The sequence below is a fragment of the Salarias fasciatus genome, chromosome 20, assembly GCF_902148845.1.
Source record: "Salarias fasciatus chromosome 20, fSalaFa1.1, whole genome shotgun sequence".
In the NCBI taxonomy this organism is placed as follows: domain Eukaryota; kingdom Metazoa; phylum Chordata; class Actinopteri; order Blenniiformes; family Blenniidae; genus Salarias; species Salarias fasciatus.
This window is the reverse complement of record NC_043764.1, coordinates 31961794-31979630: the sequence shown is the minus strand read 5'-3', so window position 1 is coordinate 31979630 and position 17837 is coordinate 31961794. Positions and strand designations below refer to the sequence as shown.

The following is a 17837-nucleotide window of genomic DNA, read 5'->3' as shown; positions in this document are numbered from 1 at the left end:
AGACAGGAGACATTTTCCAACAACTCGACAGTTCACGAGTCTATAGAATCAGATCTACAAAAGTAGAAAAATAATCCAAATGCGTGAGTATGGTGTTTATTTGTGGAAAAAAATATTATTTATGAGATAGGCATAAACATGGACAAGGTACCTTTACAAAAGGTACCTTGTCCAAACATGTATATATTACATATTTTTATTATACTTGCCTTTATTACACTTAAAGACCTACTGTCAATGTGTGTGTGTGTGTGTGTGTGTGTGTGTGTGTGTGTGTGTGTGTGTGTGTGTGTGCGCGCGCGCGTCTACTAAAGTTAATTTAGTCTATTTCTATTATTCTGAACGGTTTCTATATGTTCTATATCTATGTCAGCGTCACGCTGAGATCTCGCGCTCCCCTGTTCTCGCGATACTTGGCGCGGCTCAGTGTTTCCATCATGGCAGGCTGTAAGTTGGTGCTGGAAGGCAGAGTGAGTATAAAGAGCTTCGTTCTGGGGCTCAGCGTGCTGCTCATCCCGCTGGTCCGGACCTGTTATGGACGCGCGGACTGGGTCTTTGATTATCTGACGGAGACTCCGGGGAAAATCGCCATTTGCGTCCACATAGCACTTATCAACGGCCTCCTGCTAATCCTCTACAGAGGACCCGTGTACAAGGTAAGCTGTCAGGTTAACCCAGACTAACTACCCTCAACCCGTACAGGGTAAACTGTCTGGTTAACCCAGACTAACTACCCTCAACCCGTACAGGGTAAACTGTCTGGTTAACCCAGACTAACTACCCTCAACCTGTACAGGATAAACTATCTGGTTAACCCAGACTAACTACCCTCAACCTGTACAGGGTAAACTGTCTGGTTAACCCAGACTAACTACCCTCAACCTGTACAGGGTAAGCTGTCTGTATGAAGGGGCTCAGGGTTGCAGGGGTCCCTGGTTGAGGGAGCCTGGGGTCTCAGGGTTGAAGGGTCAGCTGTTCTCTCTTCGCTGTTCTTTAGCTCCGAGCTGTTTCATCAGACTGCAGTGACTCTTCAGGGTGTAACTCTGACCAACACCGACCTGTACCTGGTTAATCCTCTTATCTGAGCCGCTGGTTCCTGTCCTCTAAAGATAGAAAACAAAGCCAGACTGAGCTGCAGCTGCTCGCCCGTCACTCAGCCTGTTCCAGAGTTCCAGGCACGAAGGTTCCGGTTCATCATCCTGTGTATTAACTGTGCTCCAGAGATCCAGGCTCCTGCTGGGCCCCTGGGCTCCTGGGCTCCTGGCCCCTGGGCTCCTGGGCTCCTGGGCTCCTGGCCCCTGGGCCCCTGGGCCCCTGGCCCCTGGGCTCCTGGGCCCCTGGACTCCTGGGCCCCTGGGCTCCTGGGCTCCTGGGCTCCGGGCTCCTGGGCCCCTGGGCTCCTGGGCTCCTGGGCCCCTGGGCTCCTGGGCTCCTGGCCCCTGGGCCCCTGGGCTCCTGGCCCCTGGGCTCCTGGGCCCCTGGGCTCCTGGGCTCCTGGGCTCCTGGGCCCCTGGCCCCTGGGCTCCTGGGCCCCTGGGCTCCTGGGCCCCTGGGCTCCTGGGCCCCTGGGCTCCTGGGCTCCTGGGCTCCTGGGCTCCGGGCTCCTGGGCCCTGGGCCCCTGGGCTCCTGGGCCCCTGGGCTCCTGGGCTCCTGGCTCCTGGGCTCCTGGGCTCCTGGCCCCTGGGCCCCTGGGCTCCTGGCCCCTGGGCCCCTGGGCTCCTGGCCCCTGGGCTCCTGGGCCCCTGGGCTCCTGGGCCCCTGGGCTCCTGGGCTCCTGGGCTCCTGGGCTCCTGGCCCCTGGGCTCCTGGGCTCCTGGCCCCTGGGCTCCTGGGCTCCTGGCCCCTGGGCTCCTGGCCCCTGGGCTCCTGGGCTCCTGGGCTCCTGGGCTCCAGGGCTCCTGGCCCCTGGGTCCAGCCTCAGTTCTTTCAGCTGAGCTCCTCTGTGTGCTGCTGGGTCTGGAGTCTGGACCCACCGTGCGTGTCCTGCCTCCCCAGGTCGCCGTGCGAGCCTGCTTCCTGGGAGTCACATTCGGCTGTGGCCTGATGATCAGCTTCTCTGAGACCAACTGGACCCACTTCGGCTGGTACGTCACGCTGAAGCCTTGCTGTCTGGCTGTGTTTGCTGTCCTGTGAAGCCCGGTCCTCCAGTCCTCCGGTCCTCTGGTCCTCAGGTACATGTGCTCGCTGTCGTTCTTCCACTACTCGGAGTACCTGGTGACGGCCATCATCAACCCTCGCACCCTGTCGCTGGACTCCTTCCTGCTCAACCACAGCGTGGAGTACACCCTGGCCGCCGTGTCGTCGTGGCTGGAGTTCACCCTGGAGAAGCTGGCGTTTCCAGGTGAGGCCGCGCCCGCCGTGCCCGCCGATCCGCGTCGCCGGTGCTGCCGCCGCTCACGGCGCCGCGCCGCCTGTGTCTCCGTGCAGAGCTGAAGCAGCTGACCTGGCTCAGCGTGGTGGGCCTGCTCATGGTGCTGTGTGGCGAGGGCCTGCGGAAGGCCGCCATGCTGACCGCCGGCTCCAACTTCAACCACATCGTGCAGAACGAGAAGGCCCAGAGCCACGTGTTGGTCACCAGCGGCGTCTACTCCTACTTCAGACACCCGTCCTACGTGGGCTGGTTCTACTGGAGCATAGGAACGCAGGTACCGGCCGCCGCCTCGCCTGGACCGGCTCGCTGTATGACTCAGAGAAATGGCTGTGTGTCAGAAGTTTGTTGTTACAGCAGAAACACTTCATCTTCTGTGGAAACTGACAGTAAAACTGCTGCAGACACATTCTGTCAGCTGATTTGTCGACTGATTCGCCATAATTTACTCCATAAACCTGCTTTATTACCTCGTTTTTCTAATCGACGCCACCTCATCTCACTGTTTGCAAGAGCAATAAAAGGCACTGAACTCAGTTATTTCTGTGTAACTCCGGTGTCTGCCTTCAGCGGTTGTTGCTGGGATGTTCAGTGTCAGTGCTGAGCACTGCGGTGAGTTAAGGCCCTGTCAGCAACAACAAAATGACACAAGGCCATTCAGACGGCTTCACAGAGAGAAACACACACATAAAGTCAGAGAAGCAAATCAGAAGAGGCGTTAAAACATTAAAACAGCAGAATAGAGAAGCAAGCTGATGAAATGCATTTGGAATGCTGTGTTTGGCGTCTCGGACCGCCTGTCCTCACATCGAGCCGTCAGGCGTGCTGCTGGCGTGGAGAGTGGTTCCACTGCTTCGTATGGAGAGTCCACTGAGTGTGTGTGTGTGTGTGTGGTCCGCAGGTCATGCTGTGTAACCCGGTGTGTATCCTGGGCTACACGATAGCCAGCTGGCGGTTCTTCAGGGAGCGCATCGAGGAGGAGGAGCTGTCGCTCATCCATTTCTTCGCCGAGGACTACGTGGAGTACAAAAAGAAGGTTCCCACCGGGCTGCCCTTCATCTCAGGCATCCGCGTCAACTAGCCGGCCGGCCGGACGGACTCGTGGCGGGGCGGCCCGGTGGGCGGGGCCGAGCGGGCGCCGGGGGCTCGCGGGCCGACCTCCAGCAGCTGGTCTGCTGTGTTTCTGGCGCCGTCCTGGGAGCGGGTGCAGACTGGCCCGCCTCCGCGGCTCCTCGGACCAATCCACTTGTTTCTGTCTGCATGTTTGTCCAAATGTCGCTGTGGACCGGCGGCGGGGGGAGAGGGAGGGGGGTTTGATCCAGTCTCTCTCCTGCAGACCTGACGTCCACCCCGTGCACCACTTCTTCCAGCTGAGGATCGGATGGAGCTGAGCTGAACGGCCGGTGAGGTCAGGGTCTCCTGGACAGGTGAGCAGTCCAGAGACTGACCGTCCCTCAGCTCAGCGCCTCCAGTCCTCCACCGCTCTGGTCTCGTTCCCCACAGAAGGCTCTATATGTAGCTGCCAGTTCGATCCACAGTGTAAATATCAGTCGTTATCCGTAGTTTGGCCGTATGCAGACTTGCAGGTCGATGCGTTCATGATAATAAAGCAGGCTGGGAGCACCCAGATGTCTTTACTGCTGTAACCTGACTGAAGACGGGTGGCGTTCCTCCACGTCGCCCCGCAGTCACTCAGCAGCAGTGTCTGGCTGACCTTTGACCCCTCTGCGGACGTTTCTCCACGTTGTCGCATCCTCTGGCCGTCACCTGATGGTGAAAACACGCAAGGCGATGGCCTGATCAGCTGACTGCAGCCAGTCGGTGTGTGTTTACCGTCTGAAGACGACCTCGCTCCGTTTTGCTTTGTTTCTTGAAACCTTTGTCTGTCCCCGAGATGTCCTGCTCTGATCCTCTGTCCTCCTCATCCTCCTGGTCTGATGGCAGAACTACCGGTACGGCTCAAAACATCACAGTCAGTATGTTTTCACTCGGTTCAGAAAGTAGAACCCAAACTGGAATGAAGAGCAGATCCAGACCCTAGACCGGGACAAGGACAGGACTGGACTGCTGCTCAGTGCTCCAAAGTCTTTGTTTCAGATGAAAGTACATTGAGGATCTAATTTTTAAATCCAGGTCCCAGAGCCTGGAGGAAGATGGAGTGGCTCAGAATCCAGGCTGAGGGTGAAACATCCTTTCCTTTATGGATCTCATGTCATGATCAGGGTTTGTGAGGTGGTGAATTGTGCATTTTGAGCCGCAATCATCCAGAGTGAAGAACTGAACTGCTGAAGCATCCGTTCTGTGTGATGAGTCTGTATCATATTTGGGTTCCTCTTTCTGACGTGACGACACGCTGAACTGTTGACATTCTGATGTTCGTCTACACCTGTCGGAGAAATGGGACCATGCTACAGATCAGAGCAGACCTGGGGAACCGCTCTCCAGCTGCTGGCGGGACGTCGGGTCGTCCTGCTGCTGGTGTCTGGACTCATCCCAGGGTTTCCCCACTATACCGGGAAGGAAACGTCCCCTCTGCTTTCACAGTTTGCAGATTTCTCAGTTAAAGTCTGAACGTGTGTTTCCACACATCCTGCAGAGCCGGGTGTGGCCGTGTTGGATGTTCTTGTCCTGGGCATGCAGAGACAGCTGTTGGGCATCGTGGTTTTCTACCTCCTGCTGGGTGGCTGCAGGCTGCAGGCGGAGCCGTCTAACTTCCAGCAGTAGCTTTCACATCTCTTCACCTCCTCTCCACTGCAGCGTTATTCTGGGAACGTCGCCAGTTGAGAGACTCACACCTGTGATTTGAGAGGGTTCACATGACAAAACGAAGCCAGGTCAGAGGGCACGTTGAGAATTCAGTGTCTCTGGACGTATTGCTGCCGAGCCTGTATGTTGGGCAGGTCTTCACTTTAGCTTCCTCAGCAGTTTATGACAGAATGTCTCATGAACCTATACAGCAAATGTTACGATTAGACATCAGAATTTCGTTTTGGAGCTCTTCAAAAGTGTTCCACTTCTCCGTTCCACCCTCCTGGATGTCAGGACTTCACCACTTCCCACTTGATCCAGAATGAATGAATGAAAGTCACTAATTGCTGTGAAACACTCAGGACTGCTGTCGCCATTTCCCCGGACCGACAGCACAATCTGTCCACTGACGGGCAGAGGGAGATCGTGGTGTTTAATACACATGTAGCATATCTACGACGTACACTGGTTGATCAAACAGAGCGGAAGCCAGCCTGACACACCCGCTGAGCTGAGTTGGAAATATTTGGCACTTTTCTGTACAGACAGTGTGTTGCATTTATTCACAACGCAGATTTTCTCAACACTTGTATGAAATAAAACCAAAAACGAAAAAAAGCTTTCAGAAGACTTGTCTTTTTATTTGGTTTATTCTCATGGAATGAAGGAAGAGAACCCTCCAGCTGGAGCCGATGGACACGACCCTGTGTCAGTGTGGAAGGCAGTAACGGCAGTCACACAACTGCAGAAGCGCTTTTCTGTTCAGAAACACACAGATGCCAGTCATATTAGGTCCAAAATAATCATAAATGTGTAGTTTGACAGTTAGTAAATCGATTCCAGAGTCACTGATTTGATCGATGATGCCGGGTGTGATTTCCGGCGCATGCGCAGTGTCCTTCCTTTCTGCTAAGCTCTCCATCATGGCGCCTGTCGTAAGTCCAGTCTCCGTAAAACGTCAAGAAAAACCTTCATCTGCGCGCAGAGCGCTTCGGCTAACACTGTGCGATGACAGGGGTGTGACGAGGAGTCGGTTTTTTATCCAGACGCAGCTGTAGACCTCGCATTGATTGTGTTTTAAGACGCATGTGGTCGTCGGGGCTGCTCTGTTAGCATTAGCCTCATTTGTTAGCACTAGCGCCGCCTGTTAGCATTAGCTCCAGAGCGGAGCTGGGAGGCGGCTTCCTGCTCCGGTGTGCGATGTCGGTACTGGATTATAGATGTGATGATCACGGTGTGTGTGCTGGACTGTAGAGTGATATTCACGGTGTGTGTACACAGATAGGTGGTGGGACAGTGTGTCTGTGTGACTACTGTGGTGTGTAAAGCTCCACACAGGACAATCTGCTTCCGTTCCAGACCAGAGATGAGGATCAGAGACGACCTGCGACCAAGTTCTGCCAGTGTTGTTGTCTATTTGGGCTGTTGGTGACTGACCAATAGAAGTGCAGTATGGAGCGATGTCATGATCAGCACCAGACTTGAGTTAAAGGCCTCCAGCTGAAGATGCTTTGCGGCTACCGGGTTCTCCTCCTCCTCAGGTTTTTGGTGGATTTCTGTCTGAACACATAAGTCCCAGCAGGGCTCAGGTCACGTCTTAGTAGTTATACAGTGCGTTCCTCTGTGAACTCAGTGTCCAAGTGTCAGTGTGTAGGAGGAGACAGCACGACAGGAGACACGACGGAACACACCCCGTGTGTGTGTTCTGATATGCCGGGTCTCGTGTGGCGTGACGTCTTGACCGGGTCTTCACGTGTGGCCATCGGGAGTTTTCTGTGTTCTGATGGTTCTTTTCTCTTCAGCAGAAGAAGCAGAACGTCGGTAAAGGAGGGAAGAAGAAGAAGCAGGTTCTGAAGTTCACGCTGGACTGTACGCATCCCGTTGAGGATGGAATCATGGACGCTGCCAACTTTGTGAGTTCACCCTGCGGACTGAAGGGCTTCAGGCCGCGATTAAAGCTGAATGCTGTTTTAGTTTTCCACTGTAACAACACACTTGGATCCGTCCTGGTTAACCTGTAAACATGTCTGGACCAGCTGACAGCCGAGAGACGGGTTCAGAACACGGTGTTCAGAGTAGTCCTCTGAGTGTACACGCTTCTTTCAGTCTTCTTGAAAGTGATGTTTGAAGAGAGGTTGGGGATGCGCAGTGGACGTTTGGTCCCGTTGAAGCTGAGAGCCGGGGACTGATGGAGCGTCTGTGGTGTCGTCTGCAGGAGCAGTTCCTGCAGGAGCGCATCAAAGTGAACGGGAAAGCCGGGAACCTGGGAGGAGGAGTGATCTCCATCGAGAGGAGCAAGAGCAAGATCACCGTGTCCTCCGAAGTCCCCTTCTCCAAGAGGTCAGTCCTCAGCGGGGGGAGCAGGAGGCGGCTGGAGGGGGAGCTGCAGGCCTGACGGGGACAGCGTCACTGTCTGACAGTCGCCGGGGGTTTTGGAGGATGAGGAGAAGCTTCTTCTTCAGGCTCTGTCTGAATATGAGTGTAGTTGTGGCGCTCCGTCCCTCCACTGCACTCAGTACAGCTGTGGTCTTTATTTCTTTATTTCCTTTGACCGGAAACTGATTTGTGTCATGTATAGGGATGGGAATTTCGACTAATTTCCCCGCCGACTAGTCTATAAGCAAGAAAACCTGCAACTTAATACCCATATTTAATTAAAAATGTGAGCGGAGCTGCGCAGGCACGGTGTCGGACGGGGCGGGGAGGGGTTAATAAGAGCGGCACGGAGCGGCGTGCAGCGTGGTGACCAACGCGCAACGCACACCCGCGTGGACATGTGAAGCATGGACGGGCCATGCAGCGTTTAGCCGACTAGTAAAATATCAAACGTTTAATAAATGAGTAGGCGGTTAAACGATTAGCCGTGCACATCCCTGGTCATGTAGTACTTGTCATGTCTCTACTCCCTCATCTCAGCATCAGCGTGTCTGAAATACCAGCCAGCAGGAGGTGAAGGCCTCCTGCTCCTCGTCTGTCCCCGTTTCCACACTGTCTGCAGACCAGACCGGTTGACCGGAAGTGAACCCAGATTATCTGATGCACGTCAGGACTAACGGGGGGAGAACCCTGCTAGATTCTGGACCGTGGGTCTCCGTCGTCACACATGGAGACGAGTCTGAATGAGACGCTGTGCTTCCTGTCCTGCAGATACCTGAAGTACCTGACCAAGAAGTACCTGAAGAAGAACAACCTGCGTGACTGGCTGCGAGTGGTGGCCAACACCAAGGAGAGCTACGAGCTGCGCTACTTCCAGATCAACCAGGACGAGGAGGAGGAGGAGGACGAGGACTGAACATCTGCTTTTGTACATTTGAATAAATGATGTTTACAGAACAGAACTGACTGACGTCCCTTCACCTGTAACCTCACACACACCGTGCAGTCTGGGAGCTGTAGAACTCCTCTCCTCAGTGATGGGATGTACTTCTAACCCCTTCAGAAAAACTGCAAAAATGAAGAAGACATGAGTTTTACACAAATCTTTATTTAACCATTTCAATGAAAAAGCAAAATGTTACCCAGAGAAACTTCAAAGACAGAAATGAGGACAGAGGAAAGAGGTGAGCGAAGTGGCTCCCGACGCTCTGAGCGCCGGAACCCGACCAGGGAACCCAGGGAACCCTGGGAACCCAGACCGAGGCGAGCGTCCTGGACGCTCACACAAGAAGAGAAGGAATGTAACAGTGAGCACGGTGCATCATGTTCCTGATTGTAGTCTGTGGCCGCTGCGCACGCACACACACACTCATTCATTCATACACCCATCCTCACCACACACACACACACACACACGAGACTCCCATATCCTGAACACACACATAGAAAAGGCACAGGAATGGAGTGTTGGTCTTTGCAAAGCCCTCAGTAGGAAAAGACCGAGGACCGCCACTGTAGCACCCGTAACCGTGACAACTGGACTCAATACTGCAACAAAGACGAGAACGAGAGACATGAAGACATCGACGTTTGGCTGGAGTACAAAATGGAAAGGGGGGAGGGGCTCGAGGAGGAAGCACCGCTGGGCCGGACGTGCCGGACCGCCACGTCAGCCGAGCCCCGCCTCCCTCCTGCCGAGCAGCCCGTCTGCTGGTACGAGAGATCCGTGGGTCTCCTCCTGAACGCCGCCGTCCCTCCGGCGCCGCGCCTCGCTGGGCGCGGCGGGGCTCCGGGTGGAGGCGTCGCCGTGGGCGGAGCCCGTCAGATTGTCCGGGGATTGTACTCCGGCAGCTTTTTCAGTCTCTCCTGTTCCTGCTGAGTGTCCTGTCTGGCAATGACCAGAGAGTGAGAGTATCCCATCACCACCTGCAGCGGAGACGCAGCGTTAGCATGGTCTCACACACAGACACACACACACACACACCGAGGGCGTGAGGCAGGAGGCGGACATGATCACCTGCTCAACGTAGACGCCGTCCAGGGTCTTGACCTCCTGGGCCGTGGTGGAGGACTTGGGCTTGTTGTCTCCGTATCCCTGCAGGACAAACAGGATGTGAAGACGGGCGAACGCCAGGAAAACGCTGTCAGCAGCAGCGAGGCAGGACGGCGGCTCACCAGCTCGCCAAACGTGGGCGACGGGCCCCAGCTGATCGTACTCTCATCTGCAGCGATGATGATGCTGCTCTTCCTGTCACACACACACACACACGCACACGCACGTAGTGTCAGCCGGGGTGGGGCTAAGTGTTGTTATTGATCGCTGTGACCCCGTGACCCCCCCTTGCGAGTGCATCGGGGTCGGCGCTCACCCGCAGGCCAGGCTCCGGATCTTCCAGCCACACAGGTCCTGCACGGCTTTGGGGTACATGGTGGACTCCCTGGACGTGTTGGTCACCCCCCAGAAGAACAGCCCCCCTGCAGCGAGTGGACAGCGGCGGTCAGCACAGGGCCACACCTCGACCCCTGACCTGTGAGGCCGCCGGGCCGCTCACCCATCTCGCTGACGGCGAAGGAGCACTGGTATCCCGTGTAGATCTGCGCGGCGCCGCGTCCGGGGAAGTCGAACAGCTTGACCAGCCGGGGAACCATCTCGTCCTTCTGCTCCGTGTGGCCCAGGCGGCCGTAGCCCCCGAAGCCCCAGCTGAACACACGCTTCTGGGAGTCCAGCACCAGCTGAGGGCGCGCACACACACACACACACACACACGCAGGTCAGAGTCGGGGACCGGATCCGGCCTGTCAGAACCAGGGGGGGCCCTTACCGTGTGGTTGGCCCCGCAGGCCACGTCTCGGACCACCACGTTGGGCACGGGCATGACCTGGCCGTCCTTGGACTTCTCGATGAAGATGGCGACGCGGCGGGGCAGCAGCTCGCAGTCGAACTCGATGCGCTGCGCCCGGGCGATGAACTTCCCGTCGCTGTTGTGTCCTGTAACGACCGCAGAGGGAGAGCGTCAGCCGGACCCCGGACCCCCCCCCCCGGGACGGAGGCTGGGGCGCGGCGCTCCTACCCAGCTGGCCGTACTCCGGGCAGCCGAACGAGTACAGGTTCCCTTTGCAGTCCACCGCCATGCTGAACTCGGCGCCGCAGGCCACCTTCACCAGCGGCTGGCCGTTGTAGGAGATCTGGAGGGAAGCAGAACACAGGCTCGTCTCAGGGTCTCCTCAGAGCGCCGACCCGCTCTCTGAGCCAGTCGGGTCCCGCTGACGACCGCGGCTCATTCCCGCCGTGACCAATCAGATTAGGAATGAGAGCGAGAGCAGCGCCACGTGAAACACGCCACTCTGGAGAACGTTCTGCAGTCTTCACGCGAGGCAGCCCAGAGCAGCAGCTCCTAAAGCTGGAATATTCAGGACAGACAGGTGGACGGACGGACGAGGCAGTGGCGTCTCACCAGTGCTGGACTGAGGACGGCGTCGGTCTGGGTCCCCTGGCCCAGCTGGCCCAGTTTGTTTTCACCAAATGAGTAGGCGGTGCCGTCCTCTGAGGAGACACGAGGACAGGGAGGAGGACGTCACGTCCAGAGTCCACCTCAGCAGCCCCTCCCACCCTCCCACCCGGCTCCGCCCACCTGTCAGCGCCAGGGTGTGATTCCGTCCGCAGGCGGCGGCGACGATCACGTGTTCGGCCAGAGCCTCGATCAGCTTGGGAGCCTCCAGGCGCCTGGTGTCCCCGTGACCCAGCTGGCCCTTCTCGTTGCGACCTGAGGAGACAGCGGGTTCAGATCTGGTCCGGAGCCTCGGGGGGGGGGGGGGGGCTCCGCCACAGGACTCACCCCAGCTCCACAGCCGGCCCTCAGCCGTCATCAGCAGGCTGTGAGCGGCGCAGGGCCCCGACACCACACAGCTGACCTGCACCTCGCCCAGGCCCCCGTAGCGGTGGGGGCCCCACAGGTTCTGGCCCAGGTTACGGAAGGCAGCTGGACACACCACACACACACACACACACACACACACACACACACACACACACACACACACACACACACACACACACCACACACACACACACACACACACACACACACACACACACACACACACACACACACTTATTGAAAAACCTTTGACATGAACAAGCAATGAAAGTGAATTAAAAACTGAAGTCTCTGCTTCGTCCTCCAAACAATAACAAGCCAGACGGCCTGGAGGACACCGGAGGCCACCATCTGTCAATCAATCAATCAATCGATCGATCGATCGATCAGAGCAGTGTGACGCCTCCCTCCTGAATGCTGAACAGCTAAACATCACTGATCTGAAAATGCAGAAGACATCTGTCTCAGAGTGTCAGCTGCTTTCTGGGTGATCCATGTCTTTGTCTGCCCCCCCCACCCCCCACCCCCCCACCCCCATCCAGCCCCAACAAAGCAGGTTTATCAGTACAGCAGAGTGCAGTGCTGAGGATGGGGGGGCAGTAGGGGGGGGGGCGCACATGCATGCATATGAATAGACATTACTGTCACAGTCAATTACAGCAGGTCCTGCTGGCTCTCGCTCCACCAGACAAAGACGTCCTCACACCTGACCTGTCCTGTCCTGTCCCGTCCTGTCCCGTCCCGTCCTGACCCGTCCTGACCCGTCCTGACCCGTCCTGACCCTTCCTGACCCTTCCTGACCCGTCCGTGACGTTTTCATTCAGCGACTGTTTAAAAGCCTCTGGAACATCATGGGGACTACAGGAGGCCGTTTGGAGGAACCTACCCTGCTGTTTAGGCACCTCCTTCCTTCCAATCAAATCCCAGTTTGTCGCTCCGAACACCAGCAGTTGACCTTTCACCTTTGGGCACTCCAGTTTCTGTGGAAGAGATGAGCGCCGTCTGAAAACCAACAAGAACTCCGCTCTCCGTCACAGTAAAGCTCTGGTCCTCAATCTCTCCAAACCCACGATCTTCTCCTTGACGTCGTCGGCCACCGTGACCGGCTGCAGGCCCGACTTGGCCGCCGGTTTCCCCGGCTTCTTGTTGTTCTCCTGCTCGAAGTCGAACTCGTCGTCGCTGCTGAAGTCCCGCTCTTTCCGCTTGCCGCTGGTCCTCTTCTTCTTCACCCCGCCGTTCCCCGAGACGTCGGTCACCTTCTTACGCGGCATCTTGAATCCAGCTGTGATCTGAGAGAAAGGTTCAGACCAGATCTGAGAGAACGGTTCAGACCACATCTGAGAGAACGGTTCAGACCAGATCTGAGAGGACGGTTCAGACCAGATCTGAGAGAACGGTTCAGACCAGATCTGAGAGGATCCATTCAGACCCGACCTGAACTGTTCAGACCAGATCTGAGAGAACTGTTCAGACCAGATCTGAGAGAACTGTTCAGACCAGATCTGAGAGAACTGTTCAGACCAGATCTGAGAGAACGGTTCAGACCAGATCTGAGAAAACGGTTCAGACCAGATCTGAGAGAACTGTTCAGACCAGATCTGAGAGAACGGTTCAGATGAGATCTGATCCGTTCAGACCAGACCTGGGGGGAACGAGACCTGAAAGGAACCGTTCAGACCAGATTTGTTCTCAGAGGAACCGTTCAGGTGAGTTCTAAGAGGAACACTGAGGTTCTTAAAGAGGAACATCACACATGACGGCCAAAGTCCTGAACCGAGAAGATTTCCCACAATGACACCAGCTTTACCAAACTCTGTTCAAACCAATAACTTTACTGAACTCACACTCTCTCTCTCTCACACACACACACACTCACACACACACACACACACACACACACACAGCTGTATTGTCTTTGAGCGTGCTGCCATCGGGGAAAGTTCTGCGGTACTTCGGCGGCTCCGCTTCCTCCTCGGGGACCGTATCGTCTCCCGGTCGAGCCCCCGGCGCTGCGGGTCCTCCGCGGAGCCCTGGCGCGGCGCTCCGCGGGGCTGTGGAGCGGCGTTCCCCGGGCGCACGGCGGCTAGCTGCTAGCTTCATTAGGCTCTTTGTTCACAGGACGGGCTGCTAGCCGGCTAGCCGCCGCGCTAACGGACCAACTTGTGTGGAAAGTCTCCGCGACACGCGGCGAAAACTAACTTTGCTGGACTCCTCTGGAGCCCCCGGCGGGTAAAACCCCCGGGCCCGGGGTCAGAGCGGCTACCAGCGGGGCGATGTGTGACTGACGGGGTGCGCGGTGCTAGCGTCCCCCGCTACAGGATGCTAGCAGACAGTAAATGAAGACGCGGACACTAAACGCTACAAACAACGATGCTCCGACAGAGACGGACGCCAAACAGGCGTCCTCCGCCCCGCGCCGCCCCGGGAGCCCTCCGCCTTTATTCTACAAACAAAGTGCCTGTTTGGTAAATAGTTGTGAATAAATGACATACCGGGGATTTCCTGACTCGGTGCTCTGTCCGTCTCCGGTTTGATTGATTTGAACAAAAGAAGCTGCAGTGTGCTTTACGAACCACGTGGTCCCATTTAGTATTCATACAGGAAGCAGCTCCGGGCTGGCGAGCAGCAGGCCAGGAGGAGAGCAGGGCCGGGGGAACCGGGGGAGCAGGGGGGAACCGGGAGAACCGGGGAGAACCGGGAGAACCGGGAGAACCAGGGAGATCTGAGGAGACCCGGGGAGAACTGAGGTCATCTGTGGAGAACCAAGGAGGACTGGGAAGATCTGAGGAGAAACAGGGAGATCTGAGAAGAACTGAATATTTCTGATGAGATCTGAGGAAAACTGAATAAATCTGTGGAACCGAAGAACCGAGGAGATCTGGAGATCTGAGGAAACCTGAGGAGAACCGGGGAGATCTGAGGAGAACTAAATATATATGATGAGATCTGAAGAAAAATCAATATATCTGAGGAAAACTGCACATTTCTGAAATGAACTGGGGAAAACTGAGGAAAACTTCACACATCAGAAGAGATCTCGATACAGTATTTGTGAGGAGTTCTGAGGAAAACTGAGGAGACCTGACCTTTTCTGAAGAAATCTGAACATTTCTGGGGAGATGTGATGAGATGTGACTTCTGAAGCCGACCTGCACACAGGTGAAGTTTTATCCTGGGAGAAAGGAGCGTCTTCAGTCAGAACGACCTGACAGGGAGAAGCAGGAAGACGAACACACTGACAAGACGGCCGAGTTCAGAGAGCCCGGAGAACAGCTGAAATCACACTCCATTGCCATGACAGCTGGTAGAATGGGACAGGGTGAGTTGTCTCTCACTGGGAAGGTTGCAGGTTCAGTCCCCCATCTGTTGAAGTGCCCTTGAGTAAGAAGGTGAAGGCCAAACCGCTCCCACGCCTCACGTGGCAGCAGAGTGGATGAATGTGACTGATGGACGTTAAATCAGTGGGAAAAGGCCCGTCTGAGTCCGCTCCCATTCAGCTCAGCTCTGTGCCAGAAATCCACACGTCGAACTGGAATTCTCAGAGTTTAGAGCTCGGCTGTGGGCTCAGACAGCTGCTGATCACTATCCACAGATATCAGCACCCCTCACTTAAACCAGCTGGACAGGACAGGGACGTTCAAGCTAAACCACTGTTGTTCACGTTTCTGAAGTGACTGCCACAGTGAAGAAACATTTATGAGCGATATCTTGTTATAACGAGATGGTTTTCTCGTTTAAAGGAGATCACTGCTCATTTCCTGCTCTCCAGCCTGGAGGAATGCACTGCTGCTGTGAGAAGATGGAGCTGAGGCTCTTTATGGTTCTAAAGAAGCCGAAAGATTCCAGCAAAATTTTGTTCTGAACAGTCCAGTAAAGTTGGCAATGTATTCACAGATTCAGACTTTCGGTCTCAATAAGTCTTTAACTAAACGCCAAAGGGAGCCTCCACAGCGCTGCCAGAGATTAGCTTTATAAACCCTGAACTGTGTCAGGCCACTGATGGACATCTAGACTTGGAAAGACTTTGGATGGACAACCTTCTGAGGACACCAAACAGTCGGCGTTTTTACGAGGGGGTACCGGAAAGAAACCGGACTGTGTTTATAAAATTGAAACAAGAATGATTTCAGAGTTTTGGTTGTTCAATCTCGCTACAGCATGTTCTTGTGCAGATCTCTGCAAATTATCGTCTCAAAAAAGTTACATTGGGAAAGCACACACAGCGCCGACGTCAACACAGCAGGACCCTCTTCTTCGGAAAAGCGCAAATAGTGGAACATATCACTAAACGCGATCAGCACACAAGCATCAGATTTTGTTTTTTGCTGGGAAAAACAGAGTCAGAAACACTCACCCTGGTCCAGGAGGCGTATAAAGATGGTGCTCTGGGGAGAACGCAGGTTTCTGAATGGTATGGGCGCTTTAAAAGGGGAGAAATGTCCTTTGAAGGCCAGCTGTGCTCCGGACGACCCGCATCCTCACGCATGCAGGAAAAGATCCGCGAGGTGGAAGCCGTGGTCCTGGCTGACAGGCGAAGGATGATCGGGGAGGTGTCCACCTTGATGGGGTTTCCGTGGAGTTCCTGTCAGGAGATCCTGTCCCAGGATTTGGGATTGCGGCGGGTCGCAGCGCGTCCTCGCTCCGGAGCAGAAGGCGGCCGGCGTGGATGTGTGCCGGGAAATCCTCCAGCACACTGAAGAGGATCCTGGGCCGCTGGGCAGAGTCATCACGGCGGATGAGACCTGGCGTCACGCCTACGATCCCGAGACGAAGCAGCAGTCGAGCCAGCGGCAACACCCGGACTCCCCTCAGCTGGAAAAAGCGCACCAGTCCCGGTCAGCGGTAAAAGCCATGCTGATCTGCTTTTTGGATGTGAAAGGGGTCGTCCACAGCGAGTCTGTGCCGCCTGGCAGTCTGTTAACCAGGACCACTACATCCAGGTCCTGAGCGGCTCCGAGAAGCAGTGAGGCAGAAGCGTCCGGAGCTTTGGCGGGATGGCGAGTGGTGGCTGCACCACGATAACGCGGCAGCACACCGGGCCCTGCGCGTAATGCAGTTCCTGGTGAAAAACGGGATGACCCTGCTGCCTCATCCGTCCTATTCGCCGGACTTAGCCCCCTGTGTGATTTTTTTTTCTCTTCCCAAGAATGAAAAAAGAGCTGAAGAGGGGGAGATTTGAGGACGTCGAGGAGGTTAAACAAACATCGAAAGACACACTGAACGGGATCAATACGCACGAGTTTTCAAACGCCTTTGAAAGCTGAAAAACATGGATGCAACGGTGTATTCAAACCAGCAGGGATTACTTTGAAGGTGACAGCTTTGAATAATTGTGAAAATAAAACAAATGAAAAGTTATAACCAGTGTCCGGTTATTTTCCGGTTCTCCCTCGTATATAACTGTCATGATGCCTTGTCTTTGCTATGAGAGCAGTGTCCAGCAGGGGGCGGTGTAGCACCTGCTTTAGTCAGCCTGAGGTGCAGGAACCTGGAGCCATGTTACCTTGATACACTTCCTTTCTGAGCGGAACACATGAACAGTCATGTGAAAATGTTTTCAGACTCACAGAAACAAGAGGAAGTAGTTTAATCTAGTCGGATCACAGCGTCTGCTCAGTGAAGAGTTCCAGAGCTCCAGAGTTCCAGAGGGTCAGATCAGATGCAGCTCTCCATCAGGGCCTGTTCTTCAGAGCGCAGGCTGCTGAATCAGCACTTCACTGGATCATTGAGCGGACAGTGAACCTTGTAAACTGTAAACAGTAAACAGTAAACTGTGACAGACCACAGATTTTATTTTAACATAGCTACAAAAAAAGCTCTGTAGTTTAAAGGAATACTCCAAAGATTTTGGACCCACGCCCTATCCCTATCATTTACAAAGTGAGATAAGCTCACAAATACCTTTGTTGTGTCTCTGCGTCCAGCGGCTGGCTCCCAGCTGTTAGCATCGTAGTTAGCTTAGCTCAGCTGCTGGAGGTGAAGAGGAAACAGAGCCAGACTGACGAAAGTGGACAAAATACTCCTTCCAGTGGTCCAGGGGACGGCGTATTAGAACGTGAAGTAAATCTGTATGGTTATAAAACATTTTAAAAGACGTGTTTTCCTTTTCAATCCGTTAAAATAACGTTTTGATACACAGACCTGCACATGCGCAGTGCTCCGCGGAAGGATATACCGGAGCACAGCAGTAGAAGCCATAGACTCAGCCACTGTGCGATGGTATACACAGTATATACAATACTTTAAAAGTACCCAATTACTAGGCAAAGTAAAGGTTGCATTATTAAAAAAAAAAAAAAAAAAAAAAAATATATATATATATATATATATATATATATATATATATATATATATATATATAACACACACACACACACACACACACACACACACATATATATATATATATATATATATATGTATAGGCCCGAATATAAGACGACTCCGATTATAACACGCCCCCTAT

General features: G+C 54.6%; 3 protein-coding genes across 5 annotated transcripts; 2 read left to right on the top strand and 1 right to left on the bottom strand.

Moving 5' to 3' along the window:
• Positions 1-428: 428 nt before the first annotated feature.
• On the top strand, positions 429-5714 carry icmt (isoprenylcysteine carboxyl methyltransferase). The gene is made up of 5 exons (XM_030119844.1): positions 429-656; positions 1997-2085; positions 2173-2342; positions 2429-2646; positions 3271-5714. Exons 1-5 carry the CDS (start codon positions 438-440, stop codon positions 3448-3450), a joined length of 876 nt encoding a protein of 291 aa, XP_029975704.1. The 5' UTR covers positions 429-437; the 3' UTR covers positions 3451-5714.
• A 300-nt stretch (positions 5715-6014) lies between these two features.
• On the top strand, positions 6015-8452 carry LOC115408889 (60S ribosomal protein L22). 2 transcript variants are annotated; one of them, XM_030119853.1, is made up of 4 exons: positions 6015-6052; positions 6923-7030; positions 7333-7457; positions 8265-8452. In XM_030119853.1, the coding sequence occupies exons 1-4, from the start codon at positions 6041-6043 to the stop codon at positions 8407-8409; spliced, it is 390 nt and encodes a 129-aa protein (XP_029975713.1). In that variant the 5' UTR covers positions 6015-6040; the 3' UTR covers positions 8410-8452. The 2 variants fall into 2 exon arrangements, with proteins under 2 accessions (XP_029975713.1, XP_029975712.1); XM_030119852.1 differs by having other exon boundaries at positions 6017-6052; positions 6920-7030.
• A 129-nt stretch (positions 8453-8581) lies between these two features.
• On the bottom strand, positions 8582-16455 carry rcc2 (regulator of chromosome condensation 2). 2 transcript variants are annotated; one of them, XM_030119832.1, is made up of 15 exons: positions 16451-16455; positions 15768-15775; positions 13337-13342; positions 12442-12653; positions 12258-12351; positions 11330-11473; positions 11126-11257; positions 10949-11037; positions 10565-10679; positions 10316-10482; positions 10046-10226; positions 9863-9968; positions 9669-9741; positions 9511-9588; positions 8582-9419 (listed from the first exon to the last, which is right to left on the bottom strand). In XM_030119832.1, exons 4-15 carry the CDS (start codon positions 12640-12642, stop codon positions 9315-9317), a joined length of 1485 nt encoding a protein of 494 aa, XP_029975692.1. In that variant the 5' UTR covers positions 12643-12653; positions 13337-13342; positions 15768-15775; positions 16451-16455; the 3' UTR covers positions 8582-9314. The 2 variants fall into 2 exon arrangements, with proteins under 2 accessions (XP_029975692.1, XP_029975691.1); XM_030119831.1 differs by lacking the exons at positions 13337-13342; positions 15768-15775; positions 16451-16455 and adding an exon at positions 13864-13950 and having other exon boundaries at positions 12442-12660.
• Between the last annotated feature and the right edge of the window lie 1382 nt (positions 16456-17837).